This window comes from Trifolium pratense, linkage group LG1 (genome assembly GCF_020283565.1).
Source record: "Trifolium pratense cultivar HEN17-A07 linkage group LG1, ARS_RC_1.1, whole genome shotgun sequence".
Taxonomy (NCBI): Eukaryota; Viridiplantae; Streptophyta; class Magnoliopsida; order Fabales; family Fabaceae; genus Trifolium; species Trifolium pratense.
The window spans coordinates 17083286-17104264 of NC_060059.1; the positions used below are offsets into that span (position 1 = coordinate 17083286).

Sequence of the window (20979 nt, forward strand, 5' to 3'; positions counted from 1 at the left end):
TTCAAACGAAAGTCAAAATTCCTTAAACATGTCTCTTTCTCTCTTTTGTGTCTTTGTTCTCCTTTCTTTAATTTTGGATACTTATTTTTAGGGTTTTAATATGCGTATATTTTTTTTTAATCAATTTCTTTTATTTTTTGAAAGTATAGCACCCCTTGAATTCATTCTGATGCCTTTCTTTAAGAACAAAAAATTCTGATGTCTTTCTTTCAATTCCTCTTAAAGTTCATATTTTTTTTTTCATATCTCAATTTCATGGTTTTTCAATTTTTGGGTGTTGGATTTTTTTGTTTTAGGTTATTAGGGTTCATAGAAAATTGTTCTTATCTTTGTTTTTGCTAGTGGGGTTACAGTGAAACACAAAACTGAAGACTTTTGGAACCGAAAATTAGAGAGAATAGAAATATCATTATAAATTTGAAGTGGGCAAGTGGCTTGGTTTTAAGACAAAAATTTGAGAATAGAAACCGTATAATTTGTCATGATAATACATTTTCTTCAATACACTGTATTCTGTTGTGTGAATTTGTATGATTGATACTATGATTATATATTAAACGGTTGCATTTTTTAAGAAAATAAAAGTTAAAAGATGTGGTTAATTTTTATTTAGAAGGGTAGTATTTCTAAAGAAAAAAATTGAAGATGTTATTGATTTTTGCTTAGAATTGTAGTATTTTAAAGGAAAAAAAATCAAAGTTAAAAGATTTTATTGATTTTTGTTTATTTTGCGCGACGGCGGAATGACATTAGGGATCTTGTTTTAGTATTGAGTTTATGCTTTATTTATTTTTTTGACGCAAGGTTTATGCTTTTTTTTAACAATATAAAACAAAACATTAATATAATATAATATAATATAATATAATATAATATAATAACAAACAAATTTAATTTACAAAATATCATTTGTCTTGTTGGTAAGTTATATATTTTGTTAATTTACGGTCATGGGTTCTAATCCCTCATGGGACAATTTTTATTTTACTTTTTTAAAAATAAATTTTTAATAAATTATTTTTGAGCTTATAAAAAATAACTTTTGCAAATAAATAATGATTAAGGGTCCGTTTGGATTAGCTTATTTTTGAGTTTATGCAAGCAGTTTATGCAATTTTTATGTATTATTATAAGTTTGTTAAGGTGGTTTATGATAAAATAGCTTATAAAAATACAATTTTCACTAGTGTGAACTTATAAAATAACATAAAACATAATTTATATTGCATAAGCTGTTTGCATATGCTCAAAAATAAGCTAATCCAAACGGGACCTAAATCTCAACTAACTGAACCGACTAAAATAACAAAAAAAAAAAAGCTAATTGGACTAACAGTTACTTAAGAATCCCTCGTGGAAACCCACTTAGGTTGGTTTAGTGGTGTTGACTTGGGTCCTTGGAGTATGCTCCTCTCAAGGTGTTAGGTTCGATTCCCTCGTGTGCCAATTTCGGTGGAATAGTCCATACAGAGCAAAAAAAAAAACTATGGCTTTATATGGGGCCCCGCAAGTGGGCGGTGAAATTGGTCGTTTCGGATTAGTCGGTCCTAGAATCAGATACCGAGTTTTTTTTATAAAAAAGAATCCCTCGTAGATCAAATTTATTCTCAAACAATCCAATATCACTTAATTGGAATGACGCACATAGGATTCAAACTTTCGGCAAGATAATGGTTCAATATCAACTGGTTGGATTTCCTGTGACTCAAAAAACTTAGTTCATATATGACCTGACTATTAAGTCTTAACTCTCAACTAATAATGCCGACTGTGATTAAAGAAATCAAAATTTATAGACCAAACTCTTCAACTTGAAACATAGTTCATATGCAAAACCTAACTAATTATACCTATTTTTAATTAAGGAATTCAATTTTTCTCAATCAAGTCATTCAATATAACCTAATAACCTAATTGAAGTAACAAATACTTATGAATTTAAATTTCGACAATCAAACATTTCTTTATTGATATAAAAATTTCATTTACAAAAACTTTAGTATTTTTTAAAATGAGATGAATTAAATATGAATTTAATAAATAAAAAAAACAAGATAAAAGTAACGAATACTTTGACCTAAAAATTAAATTTTGAGCTCCTAATTTTTGGACAAACTTTTTATAATGCTCTATACATATTTTGCAAAATCATCATAAATACGCATCGACTTAACAACATGATTAAAATTACATGCATACTAGGTTTGCTCTAGTATGTTAGAGGTCGTTGGATCGATCCTAAGCTCTATTGTAAATATAAAAAAAATTACATGCATAAATATTTTGTGGAGATGAAAACATGACATTTTTTATGAAGAAAAAAAATTAAATTCAGTAACTTTACAGCGATAAAATACTACGAATCACTAAAAATTAACAATTAATATTACGCAAAATTAACAAAATTATTATTTTTTGTACAAAAAAATAAATGTATTTTAATATTTGTATTAATGGTTAAACGACAAATAAATATTAATCTTTATAAACTAATAATATTAAAATATTATTTTAAAAGGTAATAATATAGAAATATTAAAATCATCCACTCATAATAATAATTAAAAAATTTGTTAAAGTCATACGTTTCTTTCTTTAGAAAATACACAATACTAAAATCATATTATTTTATAGGATATTATAATAATTAAAAAAAATTGGAGTAAATATTAAAATATTTGAATCTTGTTAAAAAAAAAAGTGAAAATTTGGGTTGGAAGATTTGATACATGCTTTGATTTATTGTGGAATATGATTGATGATTATATTTATGTGATGGATATATTTGCAAATTTTAAAAAGTAGTGTTTAATATAAAAAATTTAATAAAGAAACAAAATCTGCATTAAATGTTTTCGATTTGTTAAACACATAAGCAATGTACCAATACATTGCCACATAATATGTGTACCGAAGAATTCACCGCAAATTTTTTATTTTTTACAAAATTATATGCAACATTCTCGATCATCATTATTGTTGCAACATTCAGTCATTCATGTTATATATTTTAATAAACAATTTATTTTAATGTACAACAATTTTATGACTTAGAAAAGCTTCGATGACTCAAGGTAAATCATTAATCAAAGATTCTATCCCCAAAGTCTGATCTAGCAAATTTACCAATTGAACTACCATCAACATTAACTTTTTTTTTTTTATTAAAAGTAAATATTCATTCATTCATTCATTCAAATTGAAACATGCACAGATCATTACAAAATCAAGATTGCTAAAAATTAAAAAAGGTGAATCTACAAACAATCTTGCAGCACATAGGTTAATAGCATACAACGACATCATGAAAGCGCCTACAAATATGACAAAATAAATGTAATCGGAATCTGCAACGTTGATGTTCAAGTCTTCATCAGATCTAGAATGAGTTGAGGTGGATATATCAATTTGAATCAACGAAATACTGTACCAAAACGAAAAATCAACAAACGCCGCACATGACAACGATAAACCCAATACCGCATAAGACGACCACAAACAGAAAATCACGAAGAAAAAAAATTAAATAGATGTGAGAATCACTTATTTAAATAAAAAGAAAGAAAAAAACAATTTAGATACATTAACTTTAATCGCATTATCTAACACTTTAAATTAGTGTGGTGCATGTAGCAAAGTTAACAGTTGGGATCAATATTGGGCCTATTGGCCCATCCAATATGATACATATAACCACGTTGTTGACTGAGCACTGGTGAGTAGCGTAGAGACAGAGTAGTAAAAGTTGAGTGAGTCAGTAAAGGAAACTTCGTCATCGTCGCCACCACCACCACCACCAATTTCCAACTAACAATGTCATCTACAACAGAATCACTCTCCAATTTCAAAGAAGCAACACTATCAATCATGTCCACGCGCCACCCTTGGACAGAATTCCTCTCCCTTTCATCACTCTCCCTTCCATCCTCACTCTCACAAGCCACCACGCGCATCGGTATCAATCTCACGCGCTTCCTTTTCAACTACTCCTTCATTCTCCTCTTCATCCTTCTCCTCAGCCTCGTTTACCATCCTCTTTCAATCCTCCTCCTCTTAATCGCTTTCGCTGGTTGGTACTTTCTCTTCTTCACTCGCGAATCTGATGAATCGCTTACGCTTTTTAACCTAGTTTCAATCGACGACCGCGTTATCGTCGTTGCTCTGGTGATTTTTAGTTTGGTTGTTGTTGCTGTGACTGGTGTGTGGCTGAATGTTTTGGTGTCGGTTGTGATTGCGGCGGTGGTTGTTTGCTTGCACGGTGCTTTGAGGACGACGGATGCTGGTGGTTTGGATGATTATGAATCGCCTTATGGTCCTATGCTGAATGAAGCTTCTGCTGGTTCTTATTCACCTGTTTGATTATTTCGAATTTTATTCTTTAACTGTAGATTGAATTGAAATTGAAATTGAATTCGAATTCACTAACAAACTGCAATTCATTGCTCTTTTTTTTATTTATTATGTTCTGCAATTTATTTTTTACATGTATTGTTGAAATTAGTTGTGAGCATGTAGTGGATTAGGATTTTGTTATTTGTGCATAGAATTTAGTACACTAGTGAATAAATTGATTCCTCTTTTTGCGTTGTTATTTAGATTATAATGTATCTTCGGTGTTTGTATGCTATTGCAATGGAGATGTGTTTATGTGGTTTTTGAAGTTTTTTCTCTTGTAAAGACAAATTACAATGATGATTAAACCTGAGAGAAGATAAAGAACCCTATATTATATTTATATCTATGATGATGATGTTAATTATGAATGTTAAGTTTATTGAATAGATGTTTCACTTTACTCATATGGTTTGAAATTGGAATAGATTTTATCTACATTAGGGTTCATTTTTTGTTTTGTTAAGTAGTCTAGTGACTAGAAATTTATCTCTTAGTGTGAATAATTGAAGAATTTCAGATTCGATTCCCGACTCCTACATATATAATCCGATGATCCTGCCAACTGAACTATGTTCACTGGATAAGTTGAGAACTTGTGAACATACATTTTGTATCAGAAAATTTAAACTGAGGCAACCCAATAAAATCTTTGATGTTAGTACTTAGTTTTAAATGTTAAGTATTTTGAGTAGATGTTTCACTTACTCATATGGTTGGAAATTGGAATAGATTTTGTCTACATTAGGGTTCATTTTCTGTCATGTGTTTCTTCGAATTTAAATCATCAATTTAGTTTTTAAAGTATCTCGTTCTCTCTTCAATTAATTATTAGTTAATAAGTATATGAAATTCGTCAAGTAACCAAAGTATATGAAAATCTCTCAATTGAGTTCCAACATCTTAATAGTAGTGATTAAATTGATGGATGTGATATTTGAGGAATTACTAATTATATTATATGCTTTACGGATTAAATTGAAGAGATGGATATTTTTAGGATTATATTGATAACTTATTCATTTAATGAAGGAATGTAATGTATAATGAATTGAAGGTAGTGGTCAGTTTCAGCTCCAGCTCCACCTGCATAACTGAACCTACTTGGTTTGGTGCCTGTTTTTAAATTGATAATCATGAGCATTTGACTTTAATATTTAATGTATCTAGTTGCTCCTGTTTGCTTGTATGTTATTAGTGGTTGGGTATCATGCTAGAAAAATCAGAAATTTGCCTTTTACATATCCTATATTTTTTCTATTTGTGCTCACTACTGTGTTCCATATTGTTCAAATTATCACAAGCAAATATAGATTAATATACCTGTTGGTTGAAGGACGTATTAGTGAAGCTTATGTATTCTTGCTTGCCATTTTTCTGACAGCATTATGCTATTCCTAGATGAGCTATTTATGTGGTAGTTTATTGCTTTCTCAAAGTGAATTTGTTTCTTTTGTTTTTAACTATAATTTTGGTATAACCATGCATTCAAGTGTCTTTGGATATAAGATACACGATAGAAAATTGATTTTATCTTGTCTGGAATATGGTTTTGGTAATATTTGAAGGTTTAGTTAACATTAAATTGAAATTAATTTTGAAATCTAACCTCAGCTTGACTGAAAGTGATAAAAATTGCATTAGGAAAAAAAAAAGTTGTACTCTGATTTTTCTTTTAGAATAGTATGTCTCGAGCCTAGTTTATGGTGCACAAAGTGAGACAAAATTTTCACCATGTATAATTTTGTTTTTGCCATTGGATTAATAAGTCTCACCATTGGAGCCAACGAGTCTTGATATAACATATTTATCCAATGTTGAAAAACACACTTATAAATGATGAAAGACTTGTCTTGGATAAATAATTTCACTTCAATTCAAGTGAAATCAATTTTATAAAATTAAAAGTTAATTTAAAATCATGTTATCGATTACTAAACACACTAGTTATATCTACTTGTAAAGAATTTAGAATCGTTTGAGTTCAAGTTGATTGAAAATTTTAACCGTGTAGTTAAGTTCAAATGTTTAATAAGTTTTTTTTAGATGAATCGTTCGAGTTTAATTTTTGGTGGGATAATTATTGTTCGTGTTTCATTTGCCTCACGGCTGAACTGGATTATTAGATTTAGAGCTTCTTTCTCTTATAAACTAGAGAATTAATAAAAAGAAATTAAAAAGGGAGGGAAGGCTGTGCAAAATTTCTCTTAAATCCACTTTTTGTTTCATCCCAAAGAAAGGGTAGAGACGGATTTACCAAAATCCACTATCTATATTCTATATAAGATCTTAATATATATTTTTTGTTGAACAGATCTTAATATATACTTTCCTCCGTCCCGAATTATAAGAAAAAATAAAAAAATCATACTTATTAAGAAAAAGTAAAACATGAGAATTTAAAATATGTTTTTGTGGGTTTTCCTTGGAATAAGTTGCATAGGAAGATGTAAAAACAATTTGTATTGGTTGTTGTTTATTGAGAAAAGGGTAGAGAAAGAAAAATAAATCCAATTTGCATTTAATTTTATGAGAATAAGAGAAAAATATTATTGAAAATGACTTTATCCCTTATAATTTTGGACAAAAAAAATTAGTTTTTTCCTTTATAATTTGAGACGGGGGAGTATATGGTTAGTGGGAGGCGAATTCTACTGTGCAATAGCTTGTACTGTATGGTGCACATGTAAATCTATGGGAATGGATTACCTCCCGTGAAAAATCAACGGGAGGGGGTGCAGTGCCATCATCTACCACTCATTTATTTTATTTTATTATGTTAGTTACTGTTCACATTTAAATTGAAGGCTGTGCATTTTGACTCCACCTCTTTTGGTTTAAAAAAAAAAAAATAAAAAAAAAATAAATTGAAGGCTGTGATTTTACTGAACAAAAAAATCACTGGAGAGAATCCCCTCCCGTAAATCTATACTTGTGATCTTTGAATAACTTCAATGTAAATGTCAAACAGCACTAGAACATAATTAGAGATGTTAAGATATAATTGTCAGTAAATAACTTTTGATTTTTGGCCCTAAACAGACAATTTATATTTATATCTTGATTATAATTTATGTTCTAGTGCTAAAAGCCAACGGTAGTTCTTCATGAGAGATGTTAAGATATAAAATTTAATTAAGCTATCATATAAGAGCTTATTATTAGTTTTGTTACAAGAACTTACTATTTTTACAATTAAACAATAAATCATGTTTCATAAAAAAGGAAAGATTTATGTTCAACTATATATACTATATGCATAAGCTGCAGTTAAAAAGGAAAGTTTGAGATCATGATCTAGTATCCAATATTATAAGTTGCATCAGCCACAAATTACAACAACTCTCCGCATCATCAAGAATGACAACCTTGACCATGGCTTCATAAGCCACAATTTAGAGCATTGCTGAAAAATAACTTATAACACTAAGCTATTTGTGGTGGAGTTGCAAGTAAAATGGAAGCGAAAGTTAATTTTAGATCAATTGACTTTTTAAAATTGTTTTTTTGATAAAATAAGTTGCCTGTAAAATAATTTATGTTCGAAAGTTTTTCTTTTGAACGACATTTATGTTCGGAAGTATTCACTTAAAATGAGTTGAACAGGATTAATAATCAATTCAAGAGTCAAAAGCTCAAAATTCTACTTTGAAGTTAAAATCAATTCCAAAGTAAAAAACAATTCAACTTAATTACATTCAAACATGTTAAAATCAACTTTATACTTCTAAAATCACTTTTTTCGCTATCAAAATTGAAGCCAAAGATATCCGAGTGTATTTTGTTTTATAAACGGTGAGTTTGGCGAAATTACGCTAACACTGTGATATATCCTTGAAGTCTTAAAATGTAGCTTATACTAAAATCACAGTGATTCCTTTCAAACTCACCGCCAATCAAAACATACACAAAATAGTTTATATGTATGAGTCCTCAAGCCTTTCGACGGTACGAAAGGACCATAACAAAATCCTCAGCTGAGCTTCCAACAGATGTTTCAACTCTTTCATTCTTTGACATTGTTTCCAACCACAACTCCATTAAGTTTTGCATCTGCATTGAACTTAAAACTGGCTTATCTCCTAATAAGATCTCCACCTGTAAGAGTATCAGCAACAAAAATAGCAATTAGCTTCTAAAAAAGTTGCTAAACATTGGTTCATAAAGGTGTTAGATTTAACAAAGAGAGAAAACCAATTTACCTCATCTTCACTATGAAGATTAAGCTTCTTCACAATGTACTTTTTGATATGTGAAACAGTTAAAATGCCATCCCTATAAATAATAATGTAAAGATTTGTTAATGGTATGAACTGTTACAACAGTTCAATAGAAATTAACCAAACCGTTAATGGTTCGTCCTGAACTGGTATAAAGATTTGGTGCATCAACTTTGTGGTTTTGAACCGGAACTACCTTTACAAAAAACCAAACTGTCGTTTTTCGAACTCATCTGATTCTTTGTTGACCTAATTGTACCAAATTACTATTATTGACTGATAATTAGGACTGTTGAGTTCATTTCGTGAACTCGCAGATTCATTTTTCAGTGTGGTTTGGTTCGTTATTTGGTTTTTCTTGAACGGTCATAGTGAATACATCAGCCACATAAACAATTTTGTCACACATAATGTTTAGTTAAGAATAAAAAAAAGAAAAGAATACTCATTGTAGAAAACTCAAAATACAAAGATATTCATCAAAGAATAAAACTCATAATAGAAATGAAGATAAATAAACTCACTTGACCCTTAAGTAGGGAGTAGATATTTGTGGCAGTGCATAAAGTTCCCTGCATCCATAAATTCAAATATCAGATATACAATATTTAAATTTTGAAATAAAAAAATGAGTTTTCAAGAGATGAAATATTAACAAGTCATGAAAAGTAATCATACTGTTCTTTGGAAGCAACTAAGGAGAACCAGAATGAACCAAAGTCTTCCTTGCTTTCATTTTCAGGTAGTGCTGGAAGATTCAAGTCCTCAAAAAATTTTACTCTTTTTTCTTCCACTCTTTTAAGCTTAAACTTCAAGGAAGATGATTTTGGATCATTTTGATCACCTTCTGTTTCTGTTTGGTGGTTAATACAATGATTCTTAACTTCAAACTTAGTCACGTGATGAGAGTCATTGTCACTAGAATCCACAAGCATTGGTATGACACCATTTTCTTGCATTGTAGAGTTATTAGGAGACTTGTTTTTGTTTGTAGTTTCCACTAACCAATTCAATGGCTCACACATTGCAGATTTTTCTTTACATGATTCAGCATTGTCCCTTGAAATATTCTTGAACACTATTTTCTGACTTGATGATTCTGGTTTTGACGAATTCTGCTAATGACCATGCATTAAATGACATTGTAAATAACAAAACATCGAAGACAATGGGAATAGAATAACATTAGTTTCATAGAGGAAACAACAGTGCCGTTAAATAGGCCAGCGGCACTATAGTGCTACAATGTGGAGGAATTTGAGCAAACCGTGCTATTGTTCCGTGATATGTCTTTAGTGCAAAGTGTTGTCAAATAGCAGCTTAGCAGCATTTAGCACTTCAGCGTAGCAGAAGTTTTTTTTTGTTTTACAATGCAGTTGAGGATCGAACCCAAGACTTCTAGAATACTACCCAAACCCCTCACTACTAGACCAAATCTAGTGGCTTAGCGTAGCAGAATTTGAACACTGTTGTTTTCTGCAATCCGCGATTGACAACATTGGTACACAATGGAACAAGAGAAAACAAGAATACATAATGGATTAATTAAGAGAAATATTTTTCTCCCTTTTACCTTAAATCTGATTTTTGGAGTGACTGTTTCAAGCTGGGGGCGCTTATCGTCTTTCTTTTCATCAACTATGACCTTGTCAGGTTTAGCAGTAGGAGCTAATTCAGTTCTGATAAACTTTTTTCTAGCTGCAATTTTTGCTCTTCTTGCAGATAGAATTGTAGAAACTTCATCCAAAATTTCTATTCCACCTTGTTGTTTCACATCTTTCTTAACATCTTCTACAATAGAAAGTTCAGAAGCAGGAGCTTTTGGTGCTTGTGGAGTCATAGGTAGTTTTTCTTGCAGCTGCTTCGGCTTTTCTTGAATCTTCTTTCCTTTCCTTACATATTTCTTAATATTTTTTGAAGCTGTTTTGGCCTTTTTTGCATTGGATTTTGAATAAGATTGAGAGTTCTTCCTTTTTTTGGTTACCAATGGACTTAAAGGAACATTTTCAACTGTCATAATTTTTCCTTCAGAGGTGACTAGATGATCTTGTATTGTTTTCCAAGTATTATCTGCCCTGTAGATATCCATTTCCAATATCATATAAAAGTCAGGTAAATTCGGAAGAATTTTACAAAAGGGAAATGAAATGCAACCTATGAAGTACCGACATAGACACCAGGTGTGACACTGACACCAATAATATGAGAAAATGGAATAATTGAATATAACTGCATATGCCGGTCTTGTGTTGGTGTCCAAGACAAACACGTTTTGGACACCAGACACGACTTCAATGTGAATTGTCGGTGCTACATAGATTGCAACCATGTTCATGAAAGATGAGTGATGTTCATGGTGAATACTTTAGTTTGTCTAATGGAGAACAACCCAAATCTACTTTGCATACTGGACAGTGATTTAGTTTCTCATCTATTAGCTTCCTTTCTATACATTCCCTGCAAACTGTTATTAAACTCAGAGATTTAGGCATGCTCAGAGAGATAAAGATGGAAACCAAGGTATTATATTCATCACATCCAAGAAAAACAAGGTACTATATTCATCACATCACATAAAAGATAAAGATGAAAACAACATAAATTAAGGCCTAGTTAATGAAACACGGACACAAACACAGACACTAGACATGGACACCGACACGCTAACACCGATAATAATTTGAAAAAATGACATAATTCAATGTAATCATGTGTGAGTATCAGACACCCACATGTGTCGGGACACCGGGACATGCCCAATATGAGTGTCCGTGATTCATAGGTTTCAAGCATAGTCTAATCAGAATAACAAGGTAAAGAATATCTAAGAAATGGAAGCAGAATGTAAACATCATGTCTAATGTAAAAATCAAACACAAGAATCATTCCATTTCAATTGAAACAACTCTCCCAAAGATTCATCATGCAGATTGCATATAAACAGTATCACATTTTGCTCACAAACAAAATTGTAAAAATACTATCAGAAAATGTCTGCCACTTATACCACGTTATGTATAAATGCCTATAATAGAAAAATTGTTTACCATTTACAAACATTTTCTAATTAAGTCACTAAATAAACAGAACAAATTAAAACCAAACTACTAATTAAAACATCCAAAAATCAACAAAGTTATAAATTTCTTATCATCATTAAAAAATAAAAACAGAGAAGAAATTGAAATTAAACTTACAAATATCTAAGCATTCAGAAATTGAGGTAGCATTTCTGAAAATATTGTGACACAAAGGACACGTGAAGCATGTTAAGAGCTTAGCATTATTCACCCATTCTCGTACCATTGTTATTTGTCTTTTTGTTATATCTGTCTCTGACAAAGACACACACGTAAGAACATGTTCTTCATAGTCACGTAATTACATGGTGCATGTCACCAAAGGGAATAAAAAACTTAACAGTTTTCATAACATTCGAGAATAACAAAGAAAATAGTTACTGCTGATAGAGAAAAAACAAAAGGGTTTGGAGAATTTTGCAAGATCCTATGAAAGGTCGATTCTTGACTATGGAATGAAAATGTTCGAAGAAAACGAAAAAGTGGGATTCTTGGAGTATCGAATGTGTTTGTCTCGTTCGATTTGTACTATGGTTGAGGTTTTTTTTTTTTTTTTTATCTAAAAAAAAACATCGTATATGTATGTGATTAATGTGACAGAAATTAAAATGTGTTGTGCTGTGTGTGTGAGAGAAGAAACGGCAGCATGTGATTTACCTTATTTGAATTGGGTACAAAATACAAGTACATAATTACACTACAAATAGGGTCCCTTGAGCATCAATGGCAATTAAAAAAAATTTAATAGAAATGTACTGACCTTAGAGAGATTGAATAGATAGGGCCCAAAAAACGTTGAATTCGCCGATGGGGAATTCGCACGAAAGGGAAAGAAGAATTCTCGACGAAAAAAAAAGAGTACTTCATGACGAATCAATTGATTTAATGTAGGTATCACTCTTTTTTTTTGTTCTTTCTCCTTATTTTTGCCGCGTGGAAAATTCAGACTTTCTTTTTTATTATATATATATATATATATATATATATATATATATATATATATATATATATATATATATATATATATATATATATTCAGGACACACCTCCGTGCGCCCTGACCGGGCTGACAGGTTCGTTTTTGGCACCAAAAACGGAAGGAGAGAGTTAAATCACTCGTTAGGTCTGTGTATGGTTGTCGTCGGCCGGACTTTGGGAGAAGAACCCCTTCTCCCACCGGATGTAGTCTTCATTAGTCTTGCATTTTGTCGAGGACGAGCCGAGTTATCAAATGATCAGAAAGGAACTCGGGCCATGCATTTGACTGTGTAAAATAGTTTTAAATGTACATCTAATCTAATACTCCATCTGTACCACAATATAAGTCACTTTGATATTTTTATGCATATTAAGAAATGTAATTAATATTATATGGAAAAGAGAAATTATGAGTTGATTTACAAAATTGTCCTTCATTTATAATAAGAAAAAAATAAATTGAAGAATTGAAAGAAGAGAGAGTAACAAATAATTAAGAGTATAATAGAAAAAATAACATTAAATGCTTCATTGATAATATAAAGCGACTTATAATTTAGTACCATTTTTTTCTTTCTCGAAGTGACTTATAATTTGGTACGGAGGGAGTAAATAACTATCAATTCATCATGTCATATTAAGAAAGTGAGGTGATATGGCAAAAAACATTGTTAATATTATTTTATATTGTCAGGACAATTTAATTTCCTTTTTTCTAAAAAAAAATAAAATTAAAAATGGGTAGGATACTATTACTAGTTATAATTAGAATGAAGATTTATTTTATTTCCTTACAATTTTTTTACGGCTCAATTTAGTCTCTAATAAAAATAGAATTCAATGAAACTTTTAAATCGGGGACAAATTAAACTTTCTGCTATAACGAATCAGAAACTAGTTTATTCTCAATGCAAAAATGTGAGACTAACTTAGGACGCCAAAAAATTATGAGATATCAAAATAGATTTTTTTTTAGTAAAAAAGGGAGAGCCAAAAGAGGCACCCAATATGAAATATATACTCCTAAAGTATTCTTAACAAAATCATCTCTAATCTCAATAGGACATACATCCCACTAAACAAAAGAGGTGATTGATAATTCAATGTTAGCAAATTTATCTGCTTTCCTTCGTGATGGACTTGCAGTTGAGCAACTTGTTCTTGAGCTTTCAAGGAACAATAATATGTTGAGACTTAAACGCTAAGCTTACAAGCATTGAATCAGTTTCCAACCAAAGATAATTCAAATCCTTACTAAATGCAATTTCAATAGCAAACATGCATGGCACCCACTAGCTCAGCTTTAGAGACGGGGAAGTCAAATGACCTCTTTAATTTCAAGAGCTAAGAGAAGATTAATCTTCGCCGAGAAAAACTTTAGGATAAAATGTTAGATATAATGATTTGTAGCCTACTTAGTAGAATTTCCAAAAAGAGACACATTAGAAATTATCAAAGCTATGGAAAGGTTATTGAATCTCAATTAATTCTTACAAAATCAAATGGTACTAAAAAATAAAAATATTAGTGGTAGCAGAAAGAACCGCCACTTTACACTGAAGAGATCAATTATGACTACAAACTTCTAAAATACTATGGAAATAGTTGAAAATAGACTGTTTTTAGTGGTGTCATTTTGAGAGTAGAATTTTCCAAAATTAAAATATAAAGTAATTGTGAACAAAACCTCATTCAATGGCTGGATCGAAATGGTATACAAATTTATTTATAATGCTCTTCTGATCCATGTTTACATAAGTTTGAAAGAAGAAAAAAAATATTACTGTATACTAACCCAAAAAAAGCATAAAAAGATTAACAGATTCAACTTAATTAAATCACATCATGGTAATAAAATTATTCAAAACTAAAAAATCAGCTCTGGGTCTATAGTTTTGTTTTTGTTGCTTGAATCCAAATGACATAGTACTCGAGGTTATTGCAGACCCACCAACCCACTTTCAACTTTGGGAGTCTTAGAGCTAAGTTTCCATTATATCCTTAATGGAATCTTGAAAAAATTGACAAAATCTTGAATCATCAATCAATATATATATATAAGGTTTGTAATGAGTCATTACCATTAGACCATATGCAGTAGTCCTAAAGTTCATTCTCTACACCCCTTTTACAGCATATTGATTTTTATGATCCAACCAACCCCTTTTTGCGAGCGTAGAAGGTAATCATGATAAACATAATAGCGGAAAATACCCCCGAGACAATAACCACCTGCAAGTAAACATGATTATATGTTACTCTATATAGTTAGAAATTATGCAGCCACATGATTACCTATAAACATGCATGCACATAAAACAGCAATAGTTTTCTTACCCATTTGAACATGTATCCATGGTCGTCATTCCAAGTATACGGGATGTTCATGCCAAAAATAGCAGTCACCAGAGAGTACACAGATAAGCAAACAGTTCCAGAGCTAAGAAAGAGTTCCAACTGCATGAGTGTTAAAAGGTTTAGCAAACATATTCTTCCTAAAAGATACATTTTACTATGGTGCAGAAACATAAAAGGCACCTGAATAAGCTGATTACGATGGTTGTCAAGCTGCAAAATGGTATAAAAAAATCATATTAGATGTAATTCACCAAATATCTATTGTTATTACCAGTAAACTGCTAGCTACTTACTTGAATGTTAATGTAATCTTCAGTATCATCAATATACTCTCGCAGCTTTAATTGAAAGAAAAAGGAAAGTAATTAGACCGAGTATAATATCTGGTTGCCACGGGTAAAACATGTACAACTATGAAACACTGACACAAACATGAAACTGACACGTAACACCAATAATAATTTGAAAAAACGGATTAGTTGAATGTAAATCACATGTGTTGGTGACGAACACCAACACAAATCAGACACCAAACACACCTTCAATCTGAAGTGTTGGTGCTACATAGATCGATGAATAACAACTCAGAGTTCAACGAAACCGAAGTTAAGAACATTGGATCTAGCTTTTAACAGACTTTCTAGAGAAGCTAAAAGCTTGATCTATTAGGCGATAGACTGTACCACATTTCACCATGAATAAAACATTTAGCGATCTTGAAATATTGAATTGTACACTAGATTACCATTATCACAACAGACAACAAGCTTTTAGGCAAAGGGGCTACAGAAAAGGTTCATGTATAGTCTGATTCAATTAAGTAAGAGCATATCACCTACCAATTCATGTAACTAATGAGAGAAATAAACACACACACAGTAACCTTGCAAACATGAAGACTCTCAATTTGGTAAAACTTCAAGATGCTATTCAGTTCAGTGTCCAGTAATTAGATCAGTAAGAAAGTAAAAATTAGGATTAACAGTTCTCTATAGCACGCATTGTTTGTAAGATTCAGATGGAGATGATACTTACGGTGGTTAATTTGTTCAATGTGCCATCAATTTGCATGAAATAAGCCTGCAAAAATGAACAAACACGATATAGCAATCTTTTGATTTAAAACTGTAGAAGATCCGTTCTAAATATTTTTTGAAGTAAAAAATGTTGTAACCTCAAGCAACATTTCAAGCTCTTCCACATCATTTTCATCAAAACGAACTGTTGCAATGCTTGCTCTACTTGCTCTGGATATCTTTGATCCTATGGTTGGGGAGCCGGCAAACCAATTTGCAGGACCTGATCCACTAACTGGTGATGCTGAACCTGCCTTTCTCGATAAGTATAGGTCGGCCATGTCATCATCGTCATCCAGCAACTGTTCAAGCTCATCTCTGACCTGTAGCACATAACAAGAACTGGTGATGGGAGAAGGAGAAAGGAGTATACATGGTATTTCATTTAAAACTGATCTAGGTGGTGCACAGTGAATTTGGGTTTTATACAATATGTGTCCATCTCCATAGACACAATGTTGCTGACGTTGTTAGGGATGGGCAAAGTTTGGTTTTTAACCAAAACTGCATGCGAACTGAACCGAACTATTTTGTAGTTTGTTAAAACCAAACTGAACCAGCAATCATTTAACTTGAATTGAACCGAACCGTTCTTTAAACTGTTGAACCAGTTTTTCTTTTAAAAAAACCAAACTGAACTGTTGATTAGTGAAAATAAAAAGAAAAAGTGGTTCATGCCGTCCATCTAATTTCAACAATGTTCTCAATGTTTCTAGACTTAAATCTGACGGTGGAGGCAAAATCTCTTCCCTACTCAGTTACGTACTCTAGTTTTAATCTCTTTTTCTTCTTCTTCCTTTTTCCTTCACAATTCTCCTCTGTCTGTGTTTATGTCTGAGTCGACGCATCGGCGGCGATGTTTCCAACGAGTCACCTAATAACTCCGATTTAAAACTCTGAATATAATTTTTTTTTTTTGTCTGAGTCGACGCATCGACGGCGATGTTTCCAACGAGCTCACGCTACCACTGCCATAGCTCGCATCGTCGCCGCCATAGCTCGAGACTTTAACTCTCTGAATATAATTTTTTTTGTTTTTATTTTGGTTAAGTGAATTATGTGGAGGGGTTAAAATTATGAATGAATTGAAATAGGGTGATGAATAAATGCATATAAAATGGAGATGGGAGAGAATCACTCAAAACTCACCGAGATTCCGTCGAAAATAGAGGGTGAATATGAGTGGCGTACGGTGGTTTGGTGAGATTTTGGACTGAATGGTTCAGTTTGGTGAACTGCTAAACTTAAGTAAATGGTTTGGTGAACAAGCTGTGACTGGAAACAACAGTTCAGTTTGTATTTTTTAGTTTTTGGTTCAGTTAATAATGGTTTGGTTTCAGTTTGGTTCACAGTTCGGTTCGGTTTTTCAGTTTTATTGAACACTCCTAGACGTTGTTATGATCTGAAAAAATGATTTGTATTTTGTGTAGAAAAAAGGAGATAATACAATGCAAGAATGAGATGCAACTCAGCCAAGCAAACTGATACAGTATATCTGAAAAATTTATATAAAGCAATGATCTCCTCTAAAGCAATGGGAACTTAAGAGCTTTCATGTTCTCTATGCCGAATATTATGAAGTTCCCATTCAAGCAAAACCCTACTACCTGATTATAATAAAGCAAAATTCTCTAGAAGAGAAAATGTGTCATATAGATTATTAAGATATTGATAATCCTCCATAATGTATGTTAATTTCAGTCAAAAGATCAATAACCATCTTGAAGAAGGTGCAAAATATATTCATAAAGAAAATGGGTTTTTCAGTCACAATTTTTTTTCACTAGCACAGAATAACTTAACATACCTTTTGAACCCGAGCTGTCAGCCTTGTCATTGCACTCTTCAGTTTACGCACTCTGTCCAAATTACGACTACTAATCTGCAGTTTAATGTAACTCAAAGTTCATAACAATTGAACAAAATAAAGTCAAGAATTTCAAAAACATAAATGAAACAGATTCCTCAAAAAGGTCAAACATGGAACTAGAACATCCACGTTTCAAGCCAAACAATAGAAATCATGTAAGTGAAAGCATTCATGATCAGAATTAACATCTCAATGATGATAAGTACAAGGAGTAAAAAGCATAAGATATCTGAACTAAAGGAAAGAAAAATCTCCTAAACCACCTTTAAAGAAGCTTCCTAGTTGTTAGCTTATTATATATTTGTGAGGGAGGGCTCGTGTCAAAACTGAAATGAGAGAAAAACAAGATAAGGAATTTAATTATATATGTACCTTGGAAGTAAGTTCATCTAATGCAGGATAAGCAGCCATCTCCAACTCAGTTGTACGTGCAGCAAGATAACTACAAATGGCTTCTAAAGCCACCTCCAAGGCACGAAACTCAAACGGTGACTCTACATTGCATAATTTAGATCATTCAATTACGGGAAGAAAGACAATGTTTGATTAGAGAGGAAAGGATGCAATCAACTATTTTTTTACACAGTTCATATTTAATCTAACATACCATCTTCTTCAGCAGCTTCAGCATCCTGTTGACCACCAAGATACTCTTTACCATCTCCTTGTTGTTGATGGATGTCACTCAGTTTAGGCAATCGCCTCTGCAGTTCCTCAACAACAGGAACCACGTGTTCATCTGTTGGATCTCGCAGCAACACCTATACCACAACTTAGTTACAGTTATAATGCAGAAGTAAAAGGCATCTCTACCTCTATGAACAATTATGCATTCCAAAGGTTTGATACAGGGATTCACAAATATATAAACCGGGATAGACAACAGAGTAAAACCTATTGAGGCATACTCTAAAGTATCCTAGCTCTATCAAAATCTATCCATTGTCACTAAATCAATAAACGAAATCATGTAGTTATATTCTTGTACAGGGCAGTGATGATTTATGCCATCACATTAAGTAAAAACTTTGATACTAACAGAAATATCAATCCAACAAGTAGGTTATTGTCCTTGTACTCATTTCTTACTATGAACAAGATACCATAATTATAATATTCGTTCTAAATTCTAATAATCCAATTATATGTGTTGTTAACTGCATGGATCACATAAGATACTCAAAGCATGACAAATCTACCATTGCTCTGGTCATCGCACCTCATTGCTCAATTAGTCTAAGCTTTTCAACTATTAGTAACCAAAAGCTAAAAACTAGAAGCTTTGTTCCTTATTAAATTCATACTGTTTCAAAGTTTTTTCTGTCAAACATATAAAGGATACGAAGTTATAGTGTTTCAAATCCTGCTCCTTCAAAAGTGTAGACAGTGACATTATGCATTAACACAGTGCTTTTCATTGTTACATGCTTTAAAGAAAGGGCCCAGCTAACAAATACCCTAAAATAAAAGTTTTGTATTATTGAAAAGAACAATTTTAAAACTTATAAGAAATTGAATACAGAAATTTCTTATATTTGATTCTTTAACATGTGTCCTTAGGACACATGACACTTGTTAGCATCTCCCTTAAAAAAAGAGAAAAGGGCACATGCACTGCAATTATGCATTCTAAGATGCAGATACAAAGTGAGTTTATGCATGAAGTCTCATTGGATGTCAAGGAAATCAACAACAACAACAACAAAAACAAAAACTTCAATCACCATCATCAATCAACAAATTCACACATTGAAAGAAAAGCATACTAACCTCTTCAGCAGTGATAATTGCCTTGATATGCTGAAACACAGAACCATAAAAACAAAATTAAAAACACAAAAAACAAAACACAATAGTACAAGATAAAAAAAAAACAAAAACAAAATATATATATGATGAAGTGCATGCACCTCCAAGTTAAGAACAATAGCTTTCTCACGACCAAGAATAGTAGAAGGGTAAGAGAGCAAGGGATCAAGAATTCTAAGATCACGTGCATTAATTTGAACCCTATGCATGATGGCATACTTGTCAGCATCAAGCATCGACCCTTGGCCCATAGCATCAAACAAAATCCAACTTCTTGAACTCTGTGTCTTCTTCTTCGCAACTACCATAGCCTGTGGGTCCGCAGGTACAACACTACCATCTCTAGCCATCTCTTACCCTATCCCTCCAAACCCACTTCAAATCACATACCACAAAACAGCAATCAAAACTTCAAACTCGATTCAATTTGATTAAATTCAACGACCACCAATAACAAAAAAAGTTAAATTTCTCAAAACCCTTTTGCACATTTCATCAAACACCATGTGGGTATCAGATTCCCAACTCAAAAAAGCGTTTTTCTCGATCAAACGCTGAAGAATCAGATTCCTAGAAAAAATAAAGAAACAAAAAACCATGAAAAAAAAGGAACAAACAAGATTTATGTTTTCTTTTACGTTTTTGTTGTTGTTTGTTTGAGAGTGGATTTGAGTTTTTGTTTGTTGGAGAAGAAGAAGGTTTCTGGTGAAGGTTTATTTATCGGAAAATGCAGGGTTATTTATTTCGTGAGTGGGAGAAAACTTAGATACAGTTACCTAAGTGCTGTTCAAACTGTTCTCCAATAAACTTATGACAAGTGGATTACTCAATCCACGTCAGACCTCATAAATGGATCTTCCTTTGCCTCTCTTTCTTCCCCGTTAACCCACAATGACTACCTCCGTCAATAACAAACCGAATCAAAACTTTGAGAGTATATCTACGGGTTATGGTTTTGCTATTAAACTCTCTAGATATATTCTTTAAGGGTCTTGTTAACATGTGCCCTTATGACACATGTTAAGATATACCAAAATAGAAATTCAACATTTAATGATACAAGAAATTTAATGCTTCAAAAGTCAAAATGCACAAATTAGCATTTAAAAATTTTTATTTTTGTTTCCTTAACATGTGCCTTAAGGACACAAGTTAACATTATCCATTCTTTAATTCTTTCAATTTGAGAATCAAAG

The 20979-nt window shown here is 31.8% G+C and overlaps 3 protein-coding genes across 3 annotated transcripts; 1 reads left to right on the plus strand and 2 right to left on the minus strand.

Moving 5' to 3' along the window:
- The first annotated feature begins 3718 nt into the window (after nt 1-3718).
- LOC123923205 (PRA1 family protein D-like) lies at nt 3719-4595 on the plus strand. Its single transcript, XM_045975887.1, has one exon. The coding sequence runs from the start codon at nt 3814-3816 to the stop codon at nt 4357-4359; it is 546 nt and encodes a 181-aa protein (XP_045831843.1). The 5' UTR covers nt 3719-3813; the 3' UTR covers nt 4360-4595.
- Nucleotides 4596-8325: 3730 nt separating this feature from the next.
- LOC123889341 (E3 ubiquitin protein ligase DRIP2-like) lies at nt 8326-11070 on the minus strand. Its single transcript, XM_045938633.1, has 6 exons — nt 10977-11070; nt 10186-10687; nt 9291-9727; nt 9137-9184; nt 8595-8667; nt 8326-8490 (listed from the first exon to the last, which is right to left on the minus strand). The coding sequence occupies exons 2-6, from the start codon at nt 10627-10629 to the stop codon at nt 8326-8328; spliced, it is 1167 nt and encodes a 388-aa protein (XP_045794589.1). The 5' UTR covers nt 10630-10687; nt 10977-11070.
- Nucleotides 11071-14366: 3296 nt separating this feature from the next.
- Nucleotides 14367-20743, minus strand: LOC123923834 (magnesium transporter MRS2-I-like). Its single transcript, XM_045976579.1, has 11 exons — nt 19885-20743; nt 19745-19774; nt 18582-18735; nt 18347-18468; nt 17912-17986; nt 16203-16427; nt 16064-16108; nt 15322-15366; nt 15209-15238; nt 15008-15127; nt 14367-14902 (listed from the first exon to the last, which is right to left on the minus strand). The coding sequence occupies exons 1-11, from the start codon at nt 20131-20133 to the stop codon at nt 14816-14818; spliced, it is 1182 nt and encodes a 393-aa protein (XP_045832535.1). The 5' UTR covers nt 20134-20743; the 3' UTR covers nt 14367-14815.
- Between the last annotated feature and the right edge of the window lie 236 nt (nt 20744-20979).